The sequence below is a fragment of the Danaus plexippus genome, chromosome 7, assembly GCF_018135715.1.
Source record: "Danaus plexippus chromosome 7, MEX_DaPlex, whole genome shotgun sequence".
NCBI classification, from domain to species: domain Eukaryota; kingdom Metazoa; phylum Arthropoda; class Insecta; order Lepidoptera; family Nymphalidae; genus Danaus; species Danaus plexippus.
In genome coordinates this window covers 4,446,583-4,469,627 of record NC_083541.1, presented here as the reverse complement: position 1 = coordinate 4,469,627, position 23,045 = coordinate 4,446,583, and the positions used below count along the sequence as shown (strand labels likewise).

At 30.1% G+C, this 23,045-nt stretch overlaps 1 protein-coding gene across 1 annotated transcript; it reads left to right on the top strand.

Moving 5' to 3' along the window:
- The first annotated feature begins 20,731 nt into the window (after positions 1-20,731).
- LOC116770524 (uncharacterized) lies at positions 20,732-22,730 on the top strand. Its single transcript, XM_032662026.2, has 2 exons — positions 20,732-21,129; positions 21,244-22,730. Exons 1-2 carry the CDS (start codon positions 20,833-20,835, stop codon positions 22,027-22,029), a joined length of 1,083 nt encoding a protein of 360 aa, XP_032517917.2. The 5' UTR covers positions 20,732-20,832; the 3' UTR covers positions 22,030-22,730.
- The last annotated feature ends 315 nt before the right edge of the window (positions 22,731-23,045 follow it).

Here is a 23,045-nt window from a genome sequence, read left to right as displayed (position 1 = left end):
TTAGACTTAATTTCTATCTTGAAAACTTTTCTTTTGTTAGTACATGTCAGAGTTGTATTCCATGTTCTTTTATTTTTTGCAGTCGGTTAAAACAAATTATTTCATTTCTTGGAAAACACAATTTTATGTCTTCATAAATTTAAAATTTGTTTTCATAAATATCCTCTTATAAAATATCGTTAGCTTTTTATTATATTCTACGATGTGCTTGACATTTCTTGAAACGTAATAAAATTGAGTGAAATTGTCGTAGGCAAAAATATAAAATAATATATCTTTTAAATATAACACTAATAATTATTTAAAATAAATAGAAAAGATTTGAATGTAACAACGTTTTATTGATTTATGAGGGAACTATATTTAAATGGTAAAACAAATAATGTTACTAAAACTTATTTGATGAGCTTTTCCCGCTATACGGATATGTAGAAAGCCTAAAATTCTATTAACCGAGGACAAGGCTGCTCGTTTAGTACTACAAACAAGACCCGAAATTTAGGTACCTACTGACATAGTTTGTATTTCATCAAGCGCTGAAAGCAGTTTGGTACAGCCTATTCAAGAGGCTGCAGGACCTAATTTTATCCAGATGAAATTTCCGAATGAATTGGGATTAGAAATCGTCTATTACTAACAACGGAAAGGTTTACTTAAACCATTAGAAAGGTTAAAGAAATGGGCAACTTAATACACTTGTACAATATTTAAATATAAAGTGAATTTAAGAAAAATATGTCAAAAATATGTCAATAAAATTAATATAATAATAAGCGTAAATATAGGGAAAATGTTTTTCTTCTATAAAATAATTCTGAAACACGAGGCAAAATTCATGAAAGCGTTGTCCGCTAAATATATTCTTGCGATTTTTCTTGATTCTGACTAATTGGATTGATGGAACGGCCCTCACAAATCTGTCAGTTGAAGATAATGAACGAGCAGACAAAATGAACTTTTGTCTACAAAGGGGAACTATTTTCTCGAAACGCTAACCTTAGCTGACATTTTTCTAAGGAATAATTGAACATTCAATTGTTTGAACAACAAAAGCTCTATTATCTTATATGTACAAGTCAGGAAAGTTATGTATTGCCATCTTTATAGATATTATTTATTCGTCTTAATAAAGTACGCTGTGAACTGTTTTACAGTTTAATTTATACAAAATTCTATAAAAACGAATATGAAATTATATCGAATATTTTACAATGATATCACAATTTGCATCTTAGTAATGTACCACAATCTTAAATAATAAATGTAGACCCGGTGCCAAAAAATAGAGGAATGGTGTGTACTCAAACCAACATGAAAAAATACTTACGACTTCCATTAATTTTCATTTCCTACAACGTCCAACTATTGCTGTCTTGAGAAAAGTAAGCGCGAACCAAGAGAGAGCGATAGTCATTTTATTAGAGCCACTGTATAAATAGCCTGAGTGCTTTGGGTACTACGTAGTTCATTTGTTAAGTTTTGTGAATATTGTCACATAGAAATCTAAAATCGAAGTGTTATGATCAGTGTTTATTTTAGTTTTAAGAACTTTTTGAGTCTTCATATCAAATAGCTCCCTTAATATAAGATGTCGCATTTATAAAACAACTACATATGAATCTAATCATAAACATTGTTTTTCTTTCCACATTGAAGGTACACAATACAGACCAAATTGATGTTAAATATTATTAATTCAAGATTCAGTAACCATTGTATAATATTCGTGTTGTCGCACATCCTACAATAATATATGTAAACCACAATTGAATAATTAGACGGTGTTTGAAGTGCAAACCGAGATTGTATTTGTACAATAGCCTCAGAGACTGTTATATAGGGATGTATAATATCAACCCAGGACATAAGATAACTGAACGCTACTTATTAATAATTCATATGTGTCGTACCTGGCCGATGACGATAGCTACGACTAAATTTAATATGCGATCCAATTAATTTATATCAATAGAAACTCATCACTATATATTTATATAAGATAATAACAATTAATATAAAGTCAAACGTTAAAATAATTTTGTTTAATATTTATTGATGACATTAAATTACGTAGCATATTAATAATTTCACATTCGAAATTAATTCTTATAACATAAATTTAGAAGAAATAATCTTATATTTTATAAACCACATCATTCAACAAAAGAAAACTTATTCTCAAAGGAAATTAAAGTCAAGAAATGTATTGTCATCCGTAAGGAAAACGAAAACATTGGCAGAGAATTCTCTTTGCTTCATTTATCAGAACGAAACACTAGGAAAATAAATCCAGGCAATCACTCCCTACAATTATCAAAATTTTTGGAGATAACTAATTAATGAGATGGACGGAGAAGTTAAAGTTAATTGAATTAAATGACAAACTGTCGAATCAGATATTGTTTTTGAAAGGCTTTTATCTTAATTATAATGTTAAGGTAATTAATATGTAGTAATTTTTATGAATATTTATCTTAAAATATGGTCTCTTGTTGATAACAATCCTATTGAAATCTTTGTTATAAGCCATTCATTAATTGTTATTTAGATTAGGATATTTGATGACATTTGGATTATGAACAAAACATGCAAATATTTATCTATACGAATGTTAGTATCTCCTAACGTAAGTAAGTTGTTTTAATAATCAACTTCCAACAATGTACACTGATTATGACTAAAACGAATTGGAAAATAAATATTATATGAGAAAATAGACATTGGTAATGCATTAAATTAACCATGATTGCAGGTTTCAGTAATCAATAATAATGAGGGTTAATAAAAATCGTGATTGGATACGCGGCTTCGACAACAATCGGATTAAAACGCGAACAAAATGAGTAATCCTTGAAATTTCGTGCCTGAAAACAAACAATTTTAATCCTTATTTATGTTTTTATTGCATAACAATAATTTTTTATACTTATTTATTGATGTTCTTATTTAGTTTTCCTAATCAAGAATATAACATTTTTCTTAAAACTTTACATGGAATACGTATTATATTAAATTTGTCATATATGATTAAGAAAAAAATATATATTAAAAGTTAAATGTTTAAAATCAATATGACTTTTAATTGCAGCCGCGTTCATATTAATTTTCGCATGACACACAGTCAGTAATTTGCATGACACTATAGCGTTAAATTGAAATTTATTTCAACGTAAACAGACGCAAATTAAAACGACATCATAATGTGTTTGGTTCTTTCCAATTTTTCTTATAAAGTGCTCACGTACAGACTTTAGCAACGAGAGAAAAAAGGCATTGCTATTAGAACCGCATTGCTCGTTCATCAGAGCAATTCCTGCGGTTCAGGCGAGCTATATTGCTGATGTACTTTTTTTTTGCACTAAGAGAACAATACATTCGTTACCCTGACATATTCGCTTTTAAATGTCCAATATTTCAAGCCGCTTGATTGAGTATATCTACAAATAGGATTTTTCTAATCAGACGCCAAAAGTGTTTGGAAATTTGTTGTTAACGATTCATTGGGTATATATAGTATGTATATGTTTATGTATATATATGTACCACTTTTATGTTTTTACAGCGTAGCAGAACTCCTTTTATCGTATGAGACCTAAAACTATTATTGATCATGAAGTGGACCGTACACCTAATAAGTATCTCAAAAAGGTAAGACCAGCCACTCTTTAAATGAATATACAATTTGCAAGACCCGTATTTAAATTTTAAATAGTGTTCATAAATATTTTTCTATATATTTCTATATACACTATTTAAAATTAGAATATATGAAATAAATAATTGGTTAAAATGGTATTACCGTTTCAAGATAGGCAGTAATAATTTATTCCTCAACATAAAACCAAGTTCGCGGAAGTTCTGATGAGGTCACCACAATTTTGAAGCGGTTAATCGGAAGCTTTTCGTTATCATACATTTATTCAGAGATTTTGATAACATCACAGTATTTTTAATTACTTACCGCTTTTAATTTTAATGTCCAAGCTGTTAATAGGGAGATGCAAAATATCTCCATGTTATGACATTTTTTGTAGGACCATGGGGTCCTGGGTTATCAGGAACATAAAGTGTAATAAACAAATATTAATTTGAACACTGAAACATAATTTTACTTTTATTTTGATTACAATGCATGTTTTATCGAATGCAAAGTTTGTTTTTGTTCCTTAATAATTGTAATCCCTTTGTCATAGATAGATTTTACGTTAGCATATTTTAAAAAATTAATAAACATGGCTTTATTCTTATATTATGTCTTTAATAGATAATCAATGTTGCCGACAGACGTTTAGACATTTGGTAATTCTTAGCAAAATAAATACTTATATGAGATAATAACTAGTTATAAAGCGTTTTTTTCAAATACCCCAAACTATATCCACTCTTTCCGATATTGTCTTATGATATTAATATCGAATTATTATTTATGTTTATTTTATATTATTTTTATGAAGAATGTTATTCAATAAATTAAAAAAAAAAAATTAAATATATAAACAATAACACATGTCAAACACGATAAGGCTTTAAACTGGAAATTTCCGATTTCCTAGTAGGAAGTAATCGAATTATGTAGGTCAACATTGCTTTTATGATGTGAACATAATTATAAAATTATTAATTTAAATGTTAATATTAATTAATATAGATGGGTCATATTTAAATTTAATATTAATATTAAAACGAGTACCATTTATATATGTTGTCTTAATTAATCACTCCTCTACATCTTCATAATAACTTTACATGATCCGTCGAAGAGAAAACACTATCAAACTAATAGTTTCCAAATATTGACTCCTCTCATTTGACATAAAGACCAATGAACATAAAAAGTATTATATGATATTTATGGCCATGATAAATTTACTCGTAAATATATAAAGAACTAAGTGCAGGTCATTCTCAATAAATAACAACTCATAACATATAATTGTGTTCCTCTAAAAGTTCCTAAATCAAAATTCTGACCACAATTATGATAACGATTTTAAATTTAAATAAAAAAAATTTGAGCACGTAATGAAAAAACTAAATAGATTTTTCTTGGGATAAGCAAAACGTTTTATAAATATGAATTCTTTATTATAAACTATAATATAATAATAACTATAATATAATCACAGTCGGGACGAAAGTCGGGTCGTTACAAATAGACTATCTATGTGTGAAATAATTAAATATAAAGTGAATAAAAAATCGAAATTGATAACCGGTAAAAAAAAAATACTATTAATTTCATTAGAAGTGTATTGACATATACTTAAACGATAGTTTTAAGACAATTCAAAATTATTATTATGTTAATAGGTTTTTATTCTTAGTGTATAAGCGGATTACCATAAATTGTTTTTAATTCATTTACCAAAACAGATCCATTACGTTTGAAGTATTCATTTTAACTTTAAACTAATTATATAAAATTTTCAACCTTATTTAAATTATCAATCTGAATTTGCTTCAATGGAAAATGATATAAGGTAAGTGATTCCAGCAATTAATGCGATGATGTGAGTAATTTTCGTACAAGAATTTTGTATTGAATCGATATTGACTAAAATAAATGTAAGTTATTTTATTATTTATAAAAGATAGTTCTGGATTATGACCTATTAAACTTTTTTTATAGATGTCTAATTGATGTACCACGGGTGATTTTAGCATATGAAAGATCTTCATAAACAAAGTCTTAGAAAGGGAAAGACTTTTGTAACACTTTGACTAAATAATCACAAAATTCCTTTATCAAAAACATTACATATGAGTTGTGGACATTATTTTAAAGAGTATTAACAAGTGTTACGCTGAATTGTAAACCATCTATTTCCGGAAAGCTTCTTCGTGTACTGACAGTCTATTGACTATTCTATTAGAATATACAAGGTTTATTTTGTCAAGAATAACTATCTATTATCTATTAGATTAAGAATATTTGAATTAATTTGCTTGGAACTACAAAAGAGACAGTAACGATTTAGTTACCTTAATTGGCACTGATTATAAGTGTTTTAACAAGTCTCAGCCATTTACTGAAAATATCAAATAATTCATAATTTTCGTAATTACTTAAAATATTTTTAATTGACGTAATTCTAAATAGTTACTTGTGGACATATATTGCTTCAACTGATTATATAATACACACGGTTTTTATAACAATCGTTAATCAGTTTTTAGAATTTTTTTATCAGATAGAAAATTTTACAGCTAATAATATAGGGTTTTCCATTAAGGGCGCTTGATCTTTGAAATGCAAAAAAAAAATACATGTAGGAAAGATATTTGCGAAATTTTTTTTTTATTTGGAAGGTCTATCGACCCCATTATGTATGGAATATGACATCATTCAAATGACCGCCACGGCTTCGGTTGGTGGCGCGCACACGAAAGGTCCAATTTTCGATGACTCTGGCGCACAAATCGGGCTGTATTTGATCGATGGCGTGGCGTATGTTGACTTTGAGGGCATCGGTGGTTTGCGGCTTGTTGGCATAGACCTGCGACTTAAGAAAACCCCACAAGAAAAAGTCCAGCGGGGTCAAATCGCACGATCTCGGTGGCCAGTTCACGTCGCCTCCGCGCGAGATGACCATGTCCAGAAATTGCTCGTGCAGAACTTCCATCGTAGCGTGTGCTGTGTGGCACGTAGCGCCGTCCTGTTGAAACCACATGTTGTCCAGATCCATATTCTCGATTTCAGGCCAAAAGAAGTTGGTTATCATCGACCGGTATCGCTCACCATTGACGGTGACGGCCACACCATTATCGTTTTCGAAAAAATACGGACCAATCACGCCTCCGGCCCAAAATCCGCACCAAACAGTCACTTTCTGCGGGTGCATTGCCACTTGGTGAACCTCGTGTGGATTGGTCTCGTCCCAAATACGGCAATTTTGCTTGTTGACATAGCCATTCATCCAAAAATGCGCCTCGTCGCTGAAGATGATTTTTTTGCCAAAATCGGCGTCAACTTCCAACTGCTCTAATGCCCAGTCAGCGAACACACGGCGCTGTCTATGGTCATTAACCTTGAGCTCTTGGGTCAGCTGGATCTTGTACGGGTGCAGGCTCAAGTCACAACGCAAAATTCGCCAAGTTGTCGTCTGCGAAAGGCCGAGTTCCTGTGCGCGACGCGGAATTGACTGCCGCGGGTTTTCGAGGACACTGTCGCGCACAGCGGCGATATTCTCGGCAGATCTCGCGTTACGTTGACGCACGGGAACCGGCTGATTGTTAACTGACCCGGTTGACTCGAATTTGTCCACCAATCGACGGATAGTCGACTCGGCAGGACGATCATCGCGACCGTAAAACGGGCGAAGTGCGCGGAACGTTGCTCGAACTGAAGACCCATTTTCATAAAACAATTTTATGATTTGCACGTGCTGCTCGACACTGTAACCTGCCATGGTGGTTTGGGAGGACGGAATGAATATAACACACTGCATTTGACAGCTGTCACTCAAACAACATGGCCGCAATCAGCTGTCAAAGTTCAAGCGTCCCTATTGGAAAACCCCATAAAAATACAAATATGGCCCTTTAGGAAAATTTCACACTTTTAATTGTTATACTCTGTTTAGTTTAATATATACCTATATATAATAATTACTAATATATTGGTTAATGTTTAAATTATGTCAATTTCTCTCTTTAATTGTCTCTTAATTCCTTTTTATTTTTATTATTTTGAATATGCAGGATGGCTAAATGTTCATAACTTTTAGTCGATTGTTTAGGCGCATATAAAATCATGTGTTACTTGTACTACAAAAAGAAATCATTTAAAGCAATTCAGTGTGACTGTCAACCTATTTTTTATTCTTTTAAAATAAATTCTTGTAATTAACTTTTTGGTTTCAGTCCTTTTCTCACTATTATTTGACATAAACAATGATATTATATAGTGAATACAACTTAAACACACTTCAATACAATGTCTTTAAGCCTTATCAGATGCTTAAGTTGTAAGTTTTCTGTAATCTAATAATTTATTTTACTTACAATGCCGTTTTGTTGTAGTACAAACTAACATCCTCGTGTTAAAAACAAGCTACCAATAAATCTCAATGATGTCATAATACTAAAATTATATGTATATATTTTTTTTTTAAATTGAATCCATAAAATTATTAGTGATGATTTTTTTTTAATCCAAATGTTCTTTTCTTGTAGATCAATGATATAAAAGGTAACAATGTAATGAATTCAGATTATGTTTCTCAATAAACACCAATTAATATGTTTGTTCGAAATGTTTTGGAGTTCATTACTGCTGGTTCTTAGTTTTTAGTTCATCACAAACAGTATCATATTCTAGGTCATAAATGTAGAAGCATAGTTTAGCATAGCATTGATAAAACCATAGAGCTTAAACGCTTAGATACGCTGTCTACCAGACAAATTCAATAAGTCACCGACTCGGTCATTTCTCACACTTTTAGTAAATCTATAAATTTTTCAAAAGTTCGAATAGTAAGGGAAGAAATGGAGACGCAATATAAATTGTGTGTACTAGGTACGGAGCATAACAGTGTTGCAACTTGCAAGAGATTGATTGAACTGTGTAGAGGGCGTGCGAAGACTGGTACCAGGCGGTTCAAAATTGAACGATACTATTTGAAACTTAATAGCTTTGTTGATCGTTTAAACTATTTTTAAAGGCGATACATGATTTTTCTTTATTATTTCAGAACTTTGTTATCTTCTGAATCAATATTTTGTGGCTACGAATAAATTTCAATAAACGTAAAGAAGCTTTCTGAGAGGTTGTAGATGAATTCATGAAATCCAAAAATAGTGTTGTTTTTTTAACTAACATTTATAAAATATTTTATTTTGCCAATCAAAAATATTGTCAAAAGTTTCTACTGTTATATGTCAAATATTCGTATGACAAGAGTGAAAATATTTAGACGGCACAATTAATTCTTATAAAGACAATTGTAATTGTGTCTTAAACTTTTTATATATACAAACAACTCTCGCTTTATGATATCTAGGACTTTCACGAGTACACATTTGAATATAATTACGGTTTTTGGATATACTTTGGGACACATGCATACTTTAATACATTATTTTATATTTTACCTGTCGTTGCAGTTACTTAACATTCCCTGATTGCGGACAAACAATATGACAATATTAGGATCACCAGAACAGACTTAAGGAATAACCTTGAAAAATCGCCATTTTGTACTCTATATTATTTTATTTAAAAATCTTGTAAAAAATTTTTTATTGAAATAATTGACTAAATCTTACTTTTAGTAAAAAACAATAAGATAGATTCTCTTACTTTAGGTTCTGTCATTAAATGAAGCTCAATTAAACATTCCAAATGACAGCTCGTCCAATTATATTTGAAATGCTAAACCAATTAAAACAAATATAATTTACAGAACTGTTTTTCGGGAATCCTTAAAATACAAAATAATTAAACATCAGAGAAACTAAGATATCACCTTTACATAAAATTCAAAAGATATTAGTTACCGCTATGATTAAATGTATCGTTACTCTCTTAAGTAAAAAGAAGCAAAAGATGTTTTGGATACTCAAACTGCGTGGTATCATGCATTCGCAAGTAGTACATCCTAGGTTATATGAAAGCTGAAGAGGTTGTGACGAGACGATTTGGACGTACGAACAGTGGACCCCAAAACATGTTTCGTGCTATTGCAAATTGATTTTTATCATGTTAAACATAGAGTACAAATCGTCATCTAGCACATGATCCTATAGTCATAACACAAAGCGGATTTTACTGAAACCCTCTTTGCTTTTCGTTGTAGCTGCAAAATTGGCATGAATGAAAATGGCTAGATTCTGTTTAAAAACTCTAAAACTTTAAAATATTTAGTCTGATTTTTCGAAATTCATTTTAATTTAAATTATTTGAATTTGTCAATCAAACTGTTTGTATTTCAAACACAAGTCGTGATAATAATCGGGTACTAGTCATTTATTTTCATTGTAAGTCACCCGATCACTATTCATTAATATTATATATGTAATATGATAAACTGTTTAGTATATTTTCTTAAGAAGTATCAATTGTCATTAAAATCATCAAACTATTGCAATCACAAAAAAGACGGCTTTTTAATAATTATTTTCCTGAAATATTACTGCAGACGTCCTCACACATTGCTTGCTCTTAAGGCAATGGTTATATTTGTACACCCTTACATAGTCATTAAACTACGCTAAAATAAGGTAACCGAAACCATCCTTTTAATTACGAGACTTCTTTCAATGTTTAAAGCTTTGTTGAAATAAGTCTTTAGTAACCACTTTTCCTAAAAGAAATATTAAATGTAAAAGTATTATTTGTTGCGTTTTATTTAATCATTTTGTGAAGCTTATGAGCGAGAGAGAATAAAAAAAAATTGATTAAAAAATTCCTTTATTAAAACTATCATAAAATGTGCAGTAGCTGCATAATGTTATTCTGTTAAGCTACAAGACAGAGGTCGGAAGTTTGAAACTGGCAGAAATTTAATTAAGATGTAGACACGTAGGAGTTAAATAAACCATTTTAATTAGTTATTTTAGATCAATCTAGATGTAACAGATAATAGAGGCGTTCAAAATTCATTTGTCATAGATCTCTTTATACAAATTTAGACGATAATTTGATGACATAAACGCCATTTTCTATGTAAACGTTTCAATGTGGCAACATTATCTTTAATTAAGATACTTTTAACCCTAAATGTCACTTCTACGTAGCAGTATAAAGCAAAGAAACGCTTGCGTTTAATTAACAAGCTGAAGGAAAACCTTAACATTCACTTTAAAAACCTGAGCACCTTGTTAAGACCGCCCCAGATCTCTTAAATAGTCTGTAGATTTTATTATAGTCTTTGGCGAATTTGTTTTAATGAATTCATGTCTGATATGCTAACTCTAATCACTTTATAAATGACCGAACGCCTCGTACTCGGTCGGAGGCAACTTTGTGGGGAATTATAACATTTCGTAGCAATCAACTAATTAGATTTTAATATTTTTCTACTTTTTTATTTGTAGCTACATTGAAAATATCATATATGAGTGAGTGATAGATGTTTTGAAATCTAATATAAATACTGAATATATTGTTTGCGATATTTAAAAAGAAACTACTTGCTTCAAAATATAATGGTCTTCTTTTTGTTCTATGTAGATCTCATTAAAATTCAATTTGTCTCCATCCTTAAGAGATACGTGAGACAAAGCCGAAGAAAATATCATTATTTATATTGGCTTGTGCTGCCTATCAAAGGCTTATTTCGCGTAATACTTCCTTGAAAAGCATTTTATTTTATTCTTTACTTTTTTCGTTAATATAATTGGTATGAATCGAATCTTAAAGATGAAGAGAAGTTTCTGCAAGGAAAGAAAACATTTATTAATAAATTTAAATTGAAAAGAAATTAAATATTCCAAGTTTCAAAGTTCCGGTTGTCTTTCAACCATTTATTCTACTTTTATTCGCTCCGACAAGATGCCGTTTAGAATGCAAAGGGTTGTGGACAGTGCATTCAGACTTCTCTTGTCTTGAATGGTCAGTAGCTTTTTAAAGCTACCCTCATTAAATTTCCATTATAGAGCCAGCCATTCATCCACCCCTGTCTAGCTAGAGTTAGCATTCTGTGTACAGAATCAATATTATATTTTAATGAATAATTATTAATAACATAATTTTTAAATGGTACATACTGCATATTAATTGTTTATTGTTACACTCTCCTGAAAGCCACACATTAAAATACATGTTAAAATTATACATACAATAAATACACTTTGCTTTAAATTTAAATATAATTTCTTCGTGAAATAGAAAAGTTTAATATATATTTAAATCAAGCACATCAAAACCACAGTTTACTTCACATTAAGTAAATAAACCCCTGTCATTAAATACGAATTTTCAAAGGTGAGCTCACTGTTATTAAACAAGTAAGCTTTTGAAAGTAATCTTTTAAAGTCCTTTCATGAAATTGTTACAATTATATACGAGTAAAGGTAAACTCGTATATGAAAACAAAAGATTAATTACCACTGGGTACATGCACCGCTGTGTTTTGGTGTAAAGGCTAAGAGCAAGCATAATTACAGCTAGCAAAACATTCAATCTCAACCCTCAAGGCAGCCTCTTGTAAACAGCCTACTGATTTTATATTCAAGGTAACATAATCGACACTGTTGTGTTACTTGAGAGCTGTTAAAAACTAACGCCTTTTATATCTACTTACGTATTCATATATGGCTACTCTGCGAACTTAGCCATTTTGCTAAAGCACAACCTTGTATTCTCTATAAACGTAGGCCCTAAGTATTGGCATACATATATTGTTGTTCTATTATAGATGTTGAGTTTTATAAAATATTATAAAAGTAACTTTAACATTTGCGTCACCTTTTAAATTGCTCATATAACGGTCATGGAATACAAAATATATAATAACATACTGACGTGTACAGTCAAGTGCTTTCAAGAGATCTTCACAGAAGTCCATCAATTAAATGAGCCACGAAATTTTCTTTGATTATTACTGTTCAATTTTATTAATGTATGTAGCATTTCTTGCGGCATAAAAAAGATATTCGTTGTAATGAAGTTAAAAGTATTTCTGTCGCTTAATGTTTATAATAGTTTTATACCGCTTTGATGTAATAATTTATTGTAAAAAAAATAACGTTAAAATTTAATTATATTTTATTCCTGAGGTTATAGTGGTCTTCAGTAACTGAGGTCTTCAGTAATTTTCATTACAGAAAAGGAAAAATATATTATGTTGATCTTCTAACACTTTACTAGCAACTACCTAAGCAATAAGTTCTATAATACCCGAAAACATTCGAAACCCATAAGGCCCTGATTACGGCTAGGGCTTACGGGAAATCTGTGAAACATTTTAAGACTAAAACTTATAATCTATATTAATGAATATAATATGGCTTGGATGTGATTATAATGTACCTAATACTCCTTTGGACTACGCTCAGGAACCGTATCTGGGAGTATTATTTCATTAGCGCTTTGCCAAGCACTTAGTAGGTTATAACTCGACGAGCAGATAAAAAAAAACCCTGATACTTAACAATGACTTTTTATTTGCGTACAACCGTCTCGATCGGTATCTAGCAGCGAGTCAAAGATCGAGTTCCGTTTAAAAATCATACCATACTCAAAAACAAAATAAAATAATACCCTACGTAAAAAAAACTGTCACTACAAAAAATTATCGGTAAAACATTTGCTTTAAATCGATATACGCTAAATGGTCATAATTTAATACATTTAGAAGATATATTATTATACCTAAATATTATTATAACTTAAATAACCTTAATATTTATGTATTACCGTTATTTATCAAACAAAATATGATATTCCATATCAAGGATTAATATGTAGGTAACAATAATAATAACATTTCTTGCGGGGTTTGAGGAATCTTTTGACTAGTGTTCGTTTCGTGGCGTCGCTCGCTACATGATATTTTTTTACATAAAATAGCGTTGCTCCGGCGATGTTTGTTAAATTACCGAGTTTAAACATTCACAGTGGTCTGTATATTTTTTTCTTCTGGACTATTGTCTAGTAAAAAGGCTATATACATCGAGTCACTTCAAATCTAATGGACTATCTTTGAACGTTCTTCCAAGATTCCCTGCATGGTAAAAAAAAATGTATTTACGTTCCTAATGGTGATTAAGATTGTGCAAACCAAGTTTTTTGGACCTTGCGATCCGTCCGTAATATTTGCGTATAACAAAACTCCGTTATTAACTTGTCTGTTTTTAGATACGAAACGGTTCTAGTGATAGAAATGTCATCAACGCAGAAACCTGAAGATATTATTACTAATACGGTTAATTGAAAAAATTAATTAGTCATTTCAAGCAATTTGTAGTTTAATTTCGCTGCTTTGATCGTATGTCTCAATTAGTTAACGATGTTTAATGTCCCGGCGGCTTACATTTTATTCCAGTTAAATGGTGTTAGCGAGTTCTACAAAAGTTCGAATAGACTTGCTTTTTATAAGCCAATGATAATTTGTTCACTTACTTTAGTTACCCATTTTCTTTTGATATGTAATTTTTTAAAGTATCCAAAATTAAAAAAATACGTTTGAGGTCTTAAATAGTAACTTTGTCAAAAAAATATATATATAAATAATAAGATAACTTGAGGCGTATCAATATAAATACATAAAGTAGAAAAAATATAAAGAGATTAAAGAAATATTCACAAGAATAATAATAATTGTTGTAATGAAATATTCCTGTATCGCAAACTTCGCTGTAGCATATTGCTAAAGTTTTCATTTTTCTTTAACCCAGTTACGATGTTAAAAGTACGGGTTGATGTCGACTTTTGGATTGAAAAGAATTTGAAATTGATTCTCAAGAAATGCGATGTAACCTGAGCCCGATGATAATATCAGACAAGAATGTGGAGAACGAATGATGAGAATAAATTCTTAACATTCTTGGACGTGCTGTTTATAATATTAAGTACTGCTAGGTTTCCACGTTTATACCTTTAAATACGTCATTATAATTTGTTTTCTTAATGTACAAGTGGTGTCATAATATATATCATTTTGTCTCCTTCTAAATTCTAACAGCCTCAATATTTTTTCTGCCATTGTTTTTGGAATCATTATTAATTTATAGTTAACAAAAAAAAAAAATCAGAGTCTTACTAAATAAAAGTACTTAAAATAATTCTTAGCTTATTATATTATCTTATTTTACAGCCACTCACTAGAACACCATTACTGGAAAGTAAACATCACTGCCCGGATCATAAACCTCGTATCTGTTGCATACGAAATTACGGCATTTTTATGCTTTTCTATCTCACGTTAGTACTGGCACCTCATAAACGATGTTCTGCAAATTCAATTTAATTCAGCTTTTATTACATCAGTTTACATAAGTGCACCGACAGTAGACGCAAGTTGGAGCTACGTTGATTTAATTATTGCGCTTAACTGGCTTATCGTCTTAACAACAACATAGCAACATATAACTATACGAAAAGTTTTATATCACACTACTCACTGATGCGACATATTATACTCGAACCTTTATTATTTTGGTACATAAAATTCTGTCTTTTTTATCATTAAATATGAAAGCGTTAATCAGCTGTGAAGATATAAAATACGAATATGCTATTTTGCTCATACAATTTTAAAACAAAAGTGTAATAATATGATTTTCTATATATTGAATTGTACATAACGAAAAAAAATGGGTAAAAAGTTTCGAAACAACTTGATAACATACTTAATTTTAATCATAATTTTAAAGCAGTAACAGAAGCAATATATAGACATAGTTCGTTTCTTGCCAAGTAATGCTCTTGATTCAGATAAAAATGTGGAAGATGATTCACTTGTGAAACAGATATATTTAGATTTCTTCATTGAATGAGTGACATCATTGAACTTAATTAAGAATTATAAAATTTAAGTATTAAATTTAATTCACTTCCGTTTAATGTCGCTCTTACATGTTTTATTAATAATTTTCTGTACGACAGTTCGCTCATCATCCGGCAAAAAGATTTAAAAGTGAAATTGTGATTTCAGCTCTTTCATTTTATTCACATGTAGTAGTTTTGATCTGTTTTTTTCGGTGTCCTGTATTTATCTAAGCTATAATTTAAGACTAAACAGTTGAATGTTTTCACGCTTTGGTAAAATTTTTATAAATAAGTGCTAAATTTTTTTTCGTGATTAAATTTATATATTTTGTTAACACATACAACTGATATTTATAAAGATAACTGTGATTACGAGCACGTAGATTTTTTGTGCCCATAAATATTTAATGCTGTGGAGTTCCATCGTAATATTCAAAGGAGACAAGAATGAAACGTAATACAAAAATAAACATTCTTTCCCTGGATTTAAATTGGGATTTTTGAACTCACGACATTTTCAAAGCCAAAATATGTTAGGTGATATAATATTATATCAAATATTCCCAGATGATAAATGTAACAGGAAATAAGATCGAAAAACACCTTTAAATTATAAAAAGAATGTACCCAGGAAAAAGTTTTGATCTTTTTTACGAAGACGTTTTGCAATACGGCTCCCGTTCGAAAACTTCAGAGGTGACCGGGTCAAAGAAGGTGAAAGAATAAAGGAGGTTTCTTTGTCCTTATTTTTAAGATACCGCATGAGTTACGTTACTGGAAGCGAAAATTGTTTTTGGAAAACTGACGTCTAAGCTCAGTTTTATTAAGCAGTATGTTTAAATATTTTCCTTTCAATTGATGTTTCACGGGATCAAAAGGCAGATCACATTCAATCAAATTATTAAAAAAATATATATTTTTTTTCTTTAAGTATATTATGAATCTGTACAAATCTTATTTATATTTTATACGTATAATAAATAGCTTTAGTTGATTATTTATTTGTGAGAAATATTATGAAATATAAACTAAATATTTTAAATAATTAAAGAATCAATAGGACACTTAAGTATATTTCTACTTTAAGTATGTTGCTATAATATTTATTTTTTGTAATGACAGTAAATGTAAATCAGATAGAAGATGAAATTTAAATTATTTTTTATATAAAAAATATATAGAATGATACATTTATTTGCACTATTAAGTATAATAAAGCTATCGCCCTGACTTGAGTCCGCAAATCAAGCATCTATTTATTTAATCGTTATATTAAGAAGAAGGTGCTATCTATAAGGTTTTGTAAGATTTGTAATAGCTCAATAATGTTTATCTTAATTACGAGTACTAAAGCTCCTAGAAAGCTATATTCCGCAGATAGCAGGTTCGATTCCTGCTTGTGTCGATACATTTTTTATTTTTTTATTTGTATTTGAATTCAAGTACAAGGTCAACGCTGATTTTATGTTAAAAACATTATAAGATGAAACTATTGAATGATTTGTAAATCAATGTTATCTTACAGAACTTATAAATAAATAATATATATAATTCATGAGATAAATACTATACTATATTATACTATACTACGTTACACTACACAACACTGTACTGCACTATACTGTAATATACTATTATTATGATTAATCTAAAAACACATGATATTTTCAAAAGCTATTTTTTATATCAAGTACTTGTTTCAGTTTTATAAGTCTTAAATTAATGATGAAACATTAAACTGTATTAAGAACATTCCACAATTATTTGCACCATTTAATAATTAATTCCATTTATTTTAATATTTTAATATGAAGACTTAATAATATCACATCATTTTAAAATTTCAAAATGTTTCATTTAAAAAATATCTAATTAATCTTTGTAATCGGATCAACGCTTCACCTCTACGCTAATCTTCATATTTTTTGGATGAATGTTAAACTGCAAATTTGCTTGCACTTCATGATTTTAGCACAAAATACTTACAAAGTAGGTCAGCCATGCTTGCACAAAATTAAGCGGCCATTGTGATACCATTTATTTTCTCTCTGTTTAAAACTGGACAACCATGTAAAATAAGAAAAGTTTCAATCCATTAGGTGAGCCGTTAAAACACTTGAGAAGAGTTTTATTTTATATTAAAATTAAATGTAAGTAAAAATATTCTGCCTTAAAACTGTTTTCAACAGGAAAGGAGTGGGAGTTCCCAAGTAGATTGAATAATATATATCACTTTTGTTATTCTGTCGTAAATGATATCGTAAGCGAAAAATTTTCAAGTGATACCAGAGATATAATAGGACTTCGTTTTGAGTTTTGAAATCTGTTTGGTTATGTATAACTTTATTAATTATTTAACACTAGAAATCTAAAAATAAGTATATTATGAGTAACCCAGGTAATAAAATAGTACTTAACCCAATAAATAATTTAGTCTAGAAATTAAAATTGTTAGCGATTCGTTGTAGGCCAAGCATGTTTAGTTCGTAATTTAATGTGTTACATTTAACGTACGTAACAAGTTTAATTAAAAAGTTGTTTCTTCATAAATTTTAGTGCATCTATAAAATTGTTATATGCAAAGCTATTGTTTTGTTATAAAAAAAAGTTATAGGTCAATCAAAAAATACATACCAATAAAAAAATAACTACAAAACCCTTGCTACAAAAGTATAAAAGTACTTAGAAGATTTATTTTAATATATTTCTTATGTAAACATTTAATATTATTGATCAATATTTTTTTTTGTTCTATTGTGTTTGATAGTTTTTAAGTCGTTGCCTAACGGTGATTACCTTATGTAAATAAACTCAAAGAATGATCTCTAGAGTAGGAACTTGATTACAGTAAGTAAGCTGTTTGTACTATTGAGTTTTATTTTGTTTAGGGCTGGGCATTGACTTCAAGTATTAGTTTCGCGATTTGTATGTTGACATAATTATATTGATATTGTGTTAATTTTTTCCTCTAAAGTAGGAATGCTTTAAACTATAGCCCTTGGCTTCGTTCTTGTTTTGTTTACACTATTTTTTTTCCTTTATTACGGCAAGAATTTATAGCTTCTATCTTGTCACTAACCTTTTAATAAAATAGTCATATAACACGTTCAATTCCTCAATGCTTAATTTCCCTATTTACTGGTTCTTACCTATATAGATAAATCTCATATTTTTGCACATAATTTTGTTTACATATTAAAGTTATTAGAATATATTTACATGTACATATGTACAGATTAAATTTGAAAGCTTAGTACATCCCCAAGCACCGCATTCAACGAATGAGCTTACACCTGAAGATAGAAGCGAAAATTACTTCAAAGTGTAATGCGGCTTAAAGCCACTGCTACTGTAATTAGTAAAGCGGTCTAGAATTCCACAATACGCAGGTGATACAGTATCTGATTCTGAATTGTGAATAAATTAATAAAATTTTATATAAAATTTCGCAAACAATTATGCATCGTGTTTCAAGCACTCTGTGTTTGCTCAGTAGTTGAACTAGTTAAAACATTTTTATTCATAAAATATAAGTCATACATAATAAATTTATTTGAAATTAAATGTTATTTCCATAAAAAAAGTATTTTTCATGTAAAAACCAGAGTTTGTTTAGTATTTATATAAAACTGATTTAAATCTCCGATTGCTTTGTCGGCTTTTATGTTATTCTAGAATAATATTCACTTTGATATCAATAGAGATCTTTACTTGTCTCAAAATAGTTTTTAAAGAAAACACAAATACTGGTCAGATCTTAAAATAATAAATGTTAAGTTATTCAAAACTAATTCAGTATTACATGAATCGAATTGAGTTATACTTAGAATTGTTCTCTTGAAAAAGATATCATTGCTTGGGTCCGAAACTGTATTTGAGATAAATAATATTATCAAAGTTGTTTGAACACAAACCTTAATATTTATGATAAAAGTATAATCCACTTATAAAAAATAAACATCTTTGTCGTCTAATAGCTGACAAGTCTCCGCCGTCAGACAATTATATTTAAATGACCTTATCCAAAGTAAGAACGTTAATAACGAATAAATTTTGTATCTTCAACATTATTTATCATTTAAGATACGATATCAAAATAACAGTATTAAAATTTTAGATAGAATTACCAATATTTTCGGGTTTAATTTCTGGATGTCTAACGTAAGCTGAATTCTACAGTCATTCGTTGTATTTTGGCCCTAACTAATTTTTTGTAACATTACCATCAGTTTTTTAACAGTATACCGTACTTGTAACTAGTTTCTACCGTTTAGATAGTAAATACTTAAGTGAGACTGTAAATTCATACATAGAAATTGTAATTTTGAAGAGACCTAAACTTTCAATAGAAAATAATGTAAATAAAACAATAAAACATTCTTATACGATGTACTGTTTTGTAAATACAATTAACTGTTTTTATACAAATAGTCAAAATAAAAAAATAATTGTGATAAAGGGGTCTTCATATCGTTCTTATTTCCAATGTAAATCGGTATTGAGATTTTTTTTTTTTAATTATGCTTACTATAAAATTTGTTTTACCTACACACGCACATTCAATCTTTCAATACTTTGAAATACTTATTCAAACGTCTTTCCTTTGATCAATCGTTTATAATTAAAATGAAACTAAAATTTTTAAAAGCATTGCGATGTGGAGAAGAATATAGCATCCCTATTTATAAACATAATTGAAAATTAATATGGAAGTGTTGAAACAAAAATATAATATAATAATGAAAAGTTAAAAGAACTATCTTCATAAACTAATATCAGCAGAGGGACATCGCAGCACAATCGCTTTATAAATTTAACTTATAACATTATACGATTCAATATATATAAAAAGAATACTTTTAATATCAATTCAACAAACGCTAAGTGAGGTACAACTTTTTGTATATTATTTACGTGAAACCTAATTATGGTTAACTATTTTATTATTCCAACCCGAAATTATCATTGAATTTTAGGCTTCACACGTATATGGAAATTATCAGTAAATTCCGGTAAAAATAAATAAACAGGTATATACACCTTGCCATTTTCATTGTTGAATTATTCATGATCTCTCACGCGAGCCAAGCCAAGCGAGGGTTGAAGGAAACTCCTAACACGACTAGTATCAGGGGGAGTAAAACGAAATGCGTAAGCCACCGACTCGATTTAGGGACCAAATAAAAAAAAAATAACGTATCTTATTACTGCAGCATTTCAAACCGCAAGAGAATCGCTGAAATAAAAACGCCTTGAAGCATAAGTATCCTAATTGAATCGCAACTGGCTGTAAAAGGGTGCTATTAAAAAGAAAAAAAAGCGTCGTACTTTTTGTCAACACAAGTAAAAATTGAAGTATCTATTTCCTATAAATTATTGAATTATCTAATATCGGTAATATGGCAACCGTCAATCATTTTTTGCCTTCGTCTCAGGAATTTTATAATGAATTACAAGAAAGAGCGGATTTGGCTGAGAGCAGGAGACATAAAAGGTTTCTTGCAGTTTTATTACTGCAGCGAATGACACGAGGTTACTTGATTAGAAAGCATATCGCTTGGTTGGCAGAGAACGCTACAACGATACAATGTGCATTAAGAAAACACAGGGCACGTAAAGCATACCGTGCGGCCTTGAGAAGGGCGGTGCGATATAAACACGCAAAACATTATGACAAAGCAGCAAGGAGCATACAGGTTACACTCATTATAAATTTGTTTTTAAATAAAGTTCAAAAGAACAATTTTATATATTCGTATATATATGAAAATATATCACATTTCACATTTAAAATTATTTTTACATTACAGTCCCTTTGGCGTGGACACTATTCGAGACGGACAAAGTTTTGTTATCGATCTTATAGAAAATGGCTTGCAATAGTTACGGAACGAGGCGAGCGTCGTGCGGCAGAAGCTGCAGAATTTGGTGTTAGAAGCAGGGCAGATGATTTGAAAATCTTAGAGGAAGAAGCACAGCAATGGCTAGCTTTCGTTGTGTTTAAATTACATCATTTACTTAGAACCTATGTATGTTCCGGGGTTTATTCAGAAACTGCAAGCAATGAGCTTTCAGAATTCGAAAAATTATTAAAATCTATTCATTACACTGAATACATGAAAAGATTAAAACGGAAATACAATGAATTTGTAAGAAAGCATCGACCACGATTTTCTAACAAAAGGCTTTTTCCTGTCATTGGGGATGGTTCAGAATATTGGTATCTTTCGCTGCCTGAAATGTATGAATTAACAAAACCAGTACCAAAAAAAGAAGACACCCGACACCTAGCTATGCATCATGGTCCCCAGCACCAAAAGCCATTTTTATGGAAAAAAATCAGGTCTGGTACAATCAATTCCAGCAGAGGACCATTCACAATGACAAGGAAACCAAGACCTTCTTCACCTCCTCCTCCAGCCCCTACTCCTAATGGTGATAGTAAACCGCAAAAAGATCCTCGTTTTCATCTATACGTCAAACACTACACTCCCCAACCAGATCTCATAGACTATGTAGACTACCACATAAACGCCTTACTAACCAGAAAATGTTCAATACAAAATATAGACGAAGAGTCATATAAACGTATGTAATTTTTTGCATTGATTAAATTGTTGCTATGTGTGTTTTAAAGTTCTTCGTTCAAAGCATGTTGGTTTTTTCTTTCCTTGTTCGGAAATCCGTAATCAGGCTGCTGAGTTTGGAAGGGTCGTCCGGATGTTGAGAGCCGCGAGCCTTTTGTGTTACGCTTTTGTTGTTCTGAATTTTACACTTGTAATTTATTTGAGGAAACACCTCGGTGAGAAAGAAATTACATTAAGCTCACCAAGGCAAATGTGTTTTGTAAATTACCTTTAGGCTAAAGAATTTTTTATTATTCGAGAAGTCTTCTAATTATTTGAAATTTATTTTTTGGATATTTTAAACGTTTTATCACATCATTTACTTTTAGGGTGATTCTGAATAATATTTAGCATTACAATGTTTAAAACAACATTTAATTTATGCATCCATGGGACTAAAGCTTTTCTTTATTTTATATATTTTGTCTGAGACATAACGTTTCTCATTTATTATCTTACAAATGAGCTGTCGTAATAAGCATCTTCTAAATAATACATTCAACACCACACGTCTTAAAACTCATTTGTCTAACAATGCCTGTTTGACTAGGCAAATTTATTAGGGTCAGAATAATTCAGCTTGTGGGTTTCTGAACCGACTCCTTATTGCATAGCCGTCTTGAGGGGTAACCATTTGTTAGATGTATAATGGTTGACCCACTTATGTTTCACGTAACTGTTGGAGTGAAGTGCAATTTGTGAAGCTTCAAGACAACAATAGCACGTTGCTTTGGAACCAATCTATATTTACATAATACGATGTAAAGGCCGTATTCTACTCCAAGGTCACACTGATGGAATTGCCGTAGGCTCAGTACGTCCTCAGTTTTGTGAATTTGTGCCTCCACTGAAACTGTCAGGCTCAGAGGGTGTTTGGCACATGAATAATGTATGGGGTAAATTTGCAAGTGTTTCAATTTACACCCGACGCCACTCCGCGCTCGTTCATACGCAACCAAGAGCCGTTGAAGTGCAAAAGAAAACTA

What these genes read in the sequence shown, in the direction of transcription:
- LOC116770524 (XM_032662026.2), top strand. Translation starts at nt 20,833, where the DNA reads ATGGCAACCGTCAATCATTTTTTGCCTTCGTCTCAGGAATTTTATAAT. An exon ending in AAGCAGCAAGGAGCATACAG is followed by an intron (nt 21,130 to 21,243) that starts GTTACACTCATT and finishes TTTACATTACAG; the next exon opens with TCCCTTTGGCGTGGACACTA.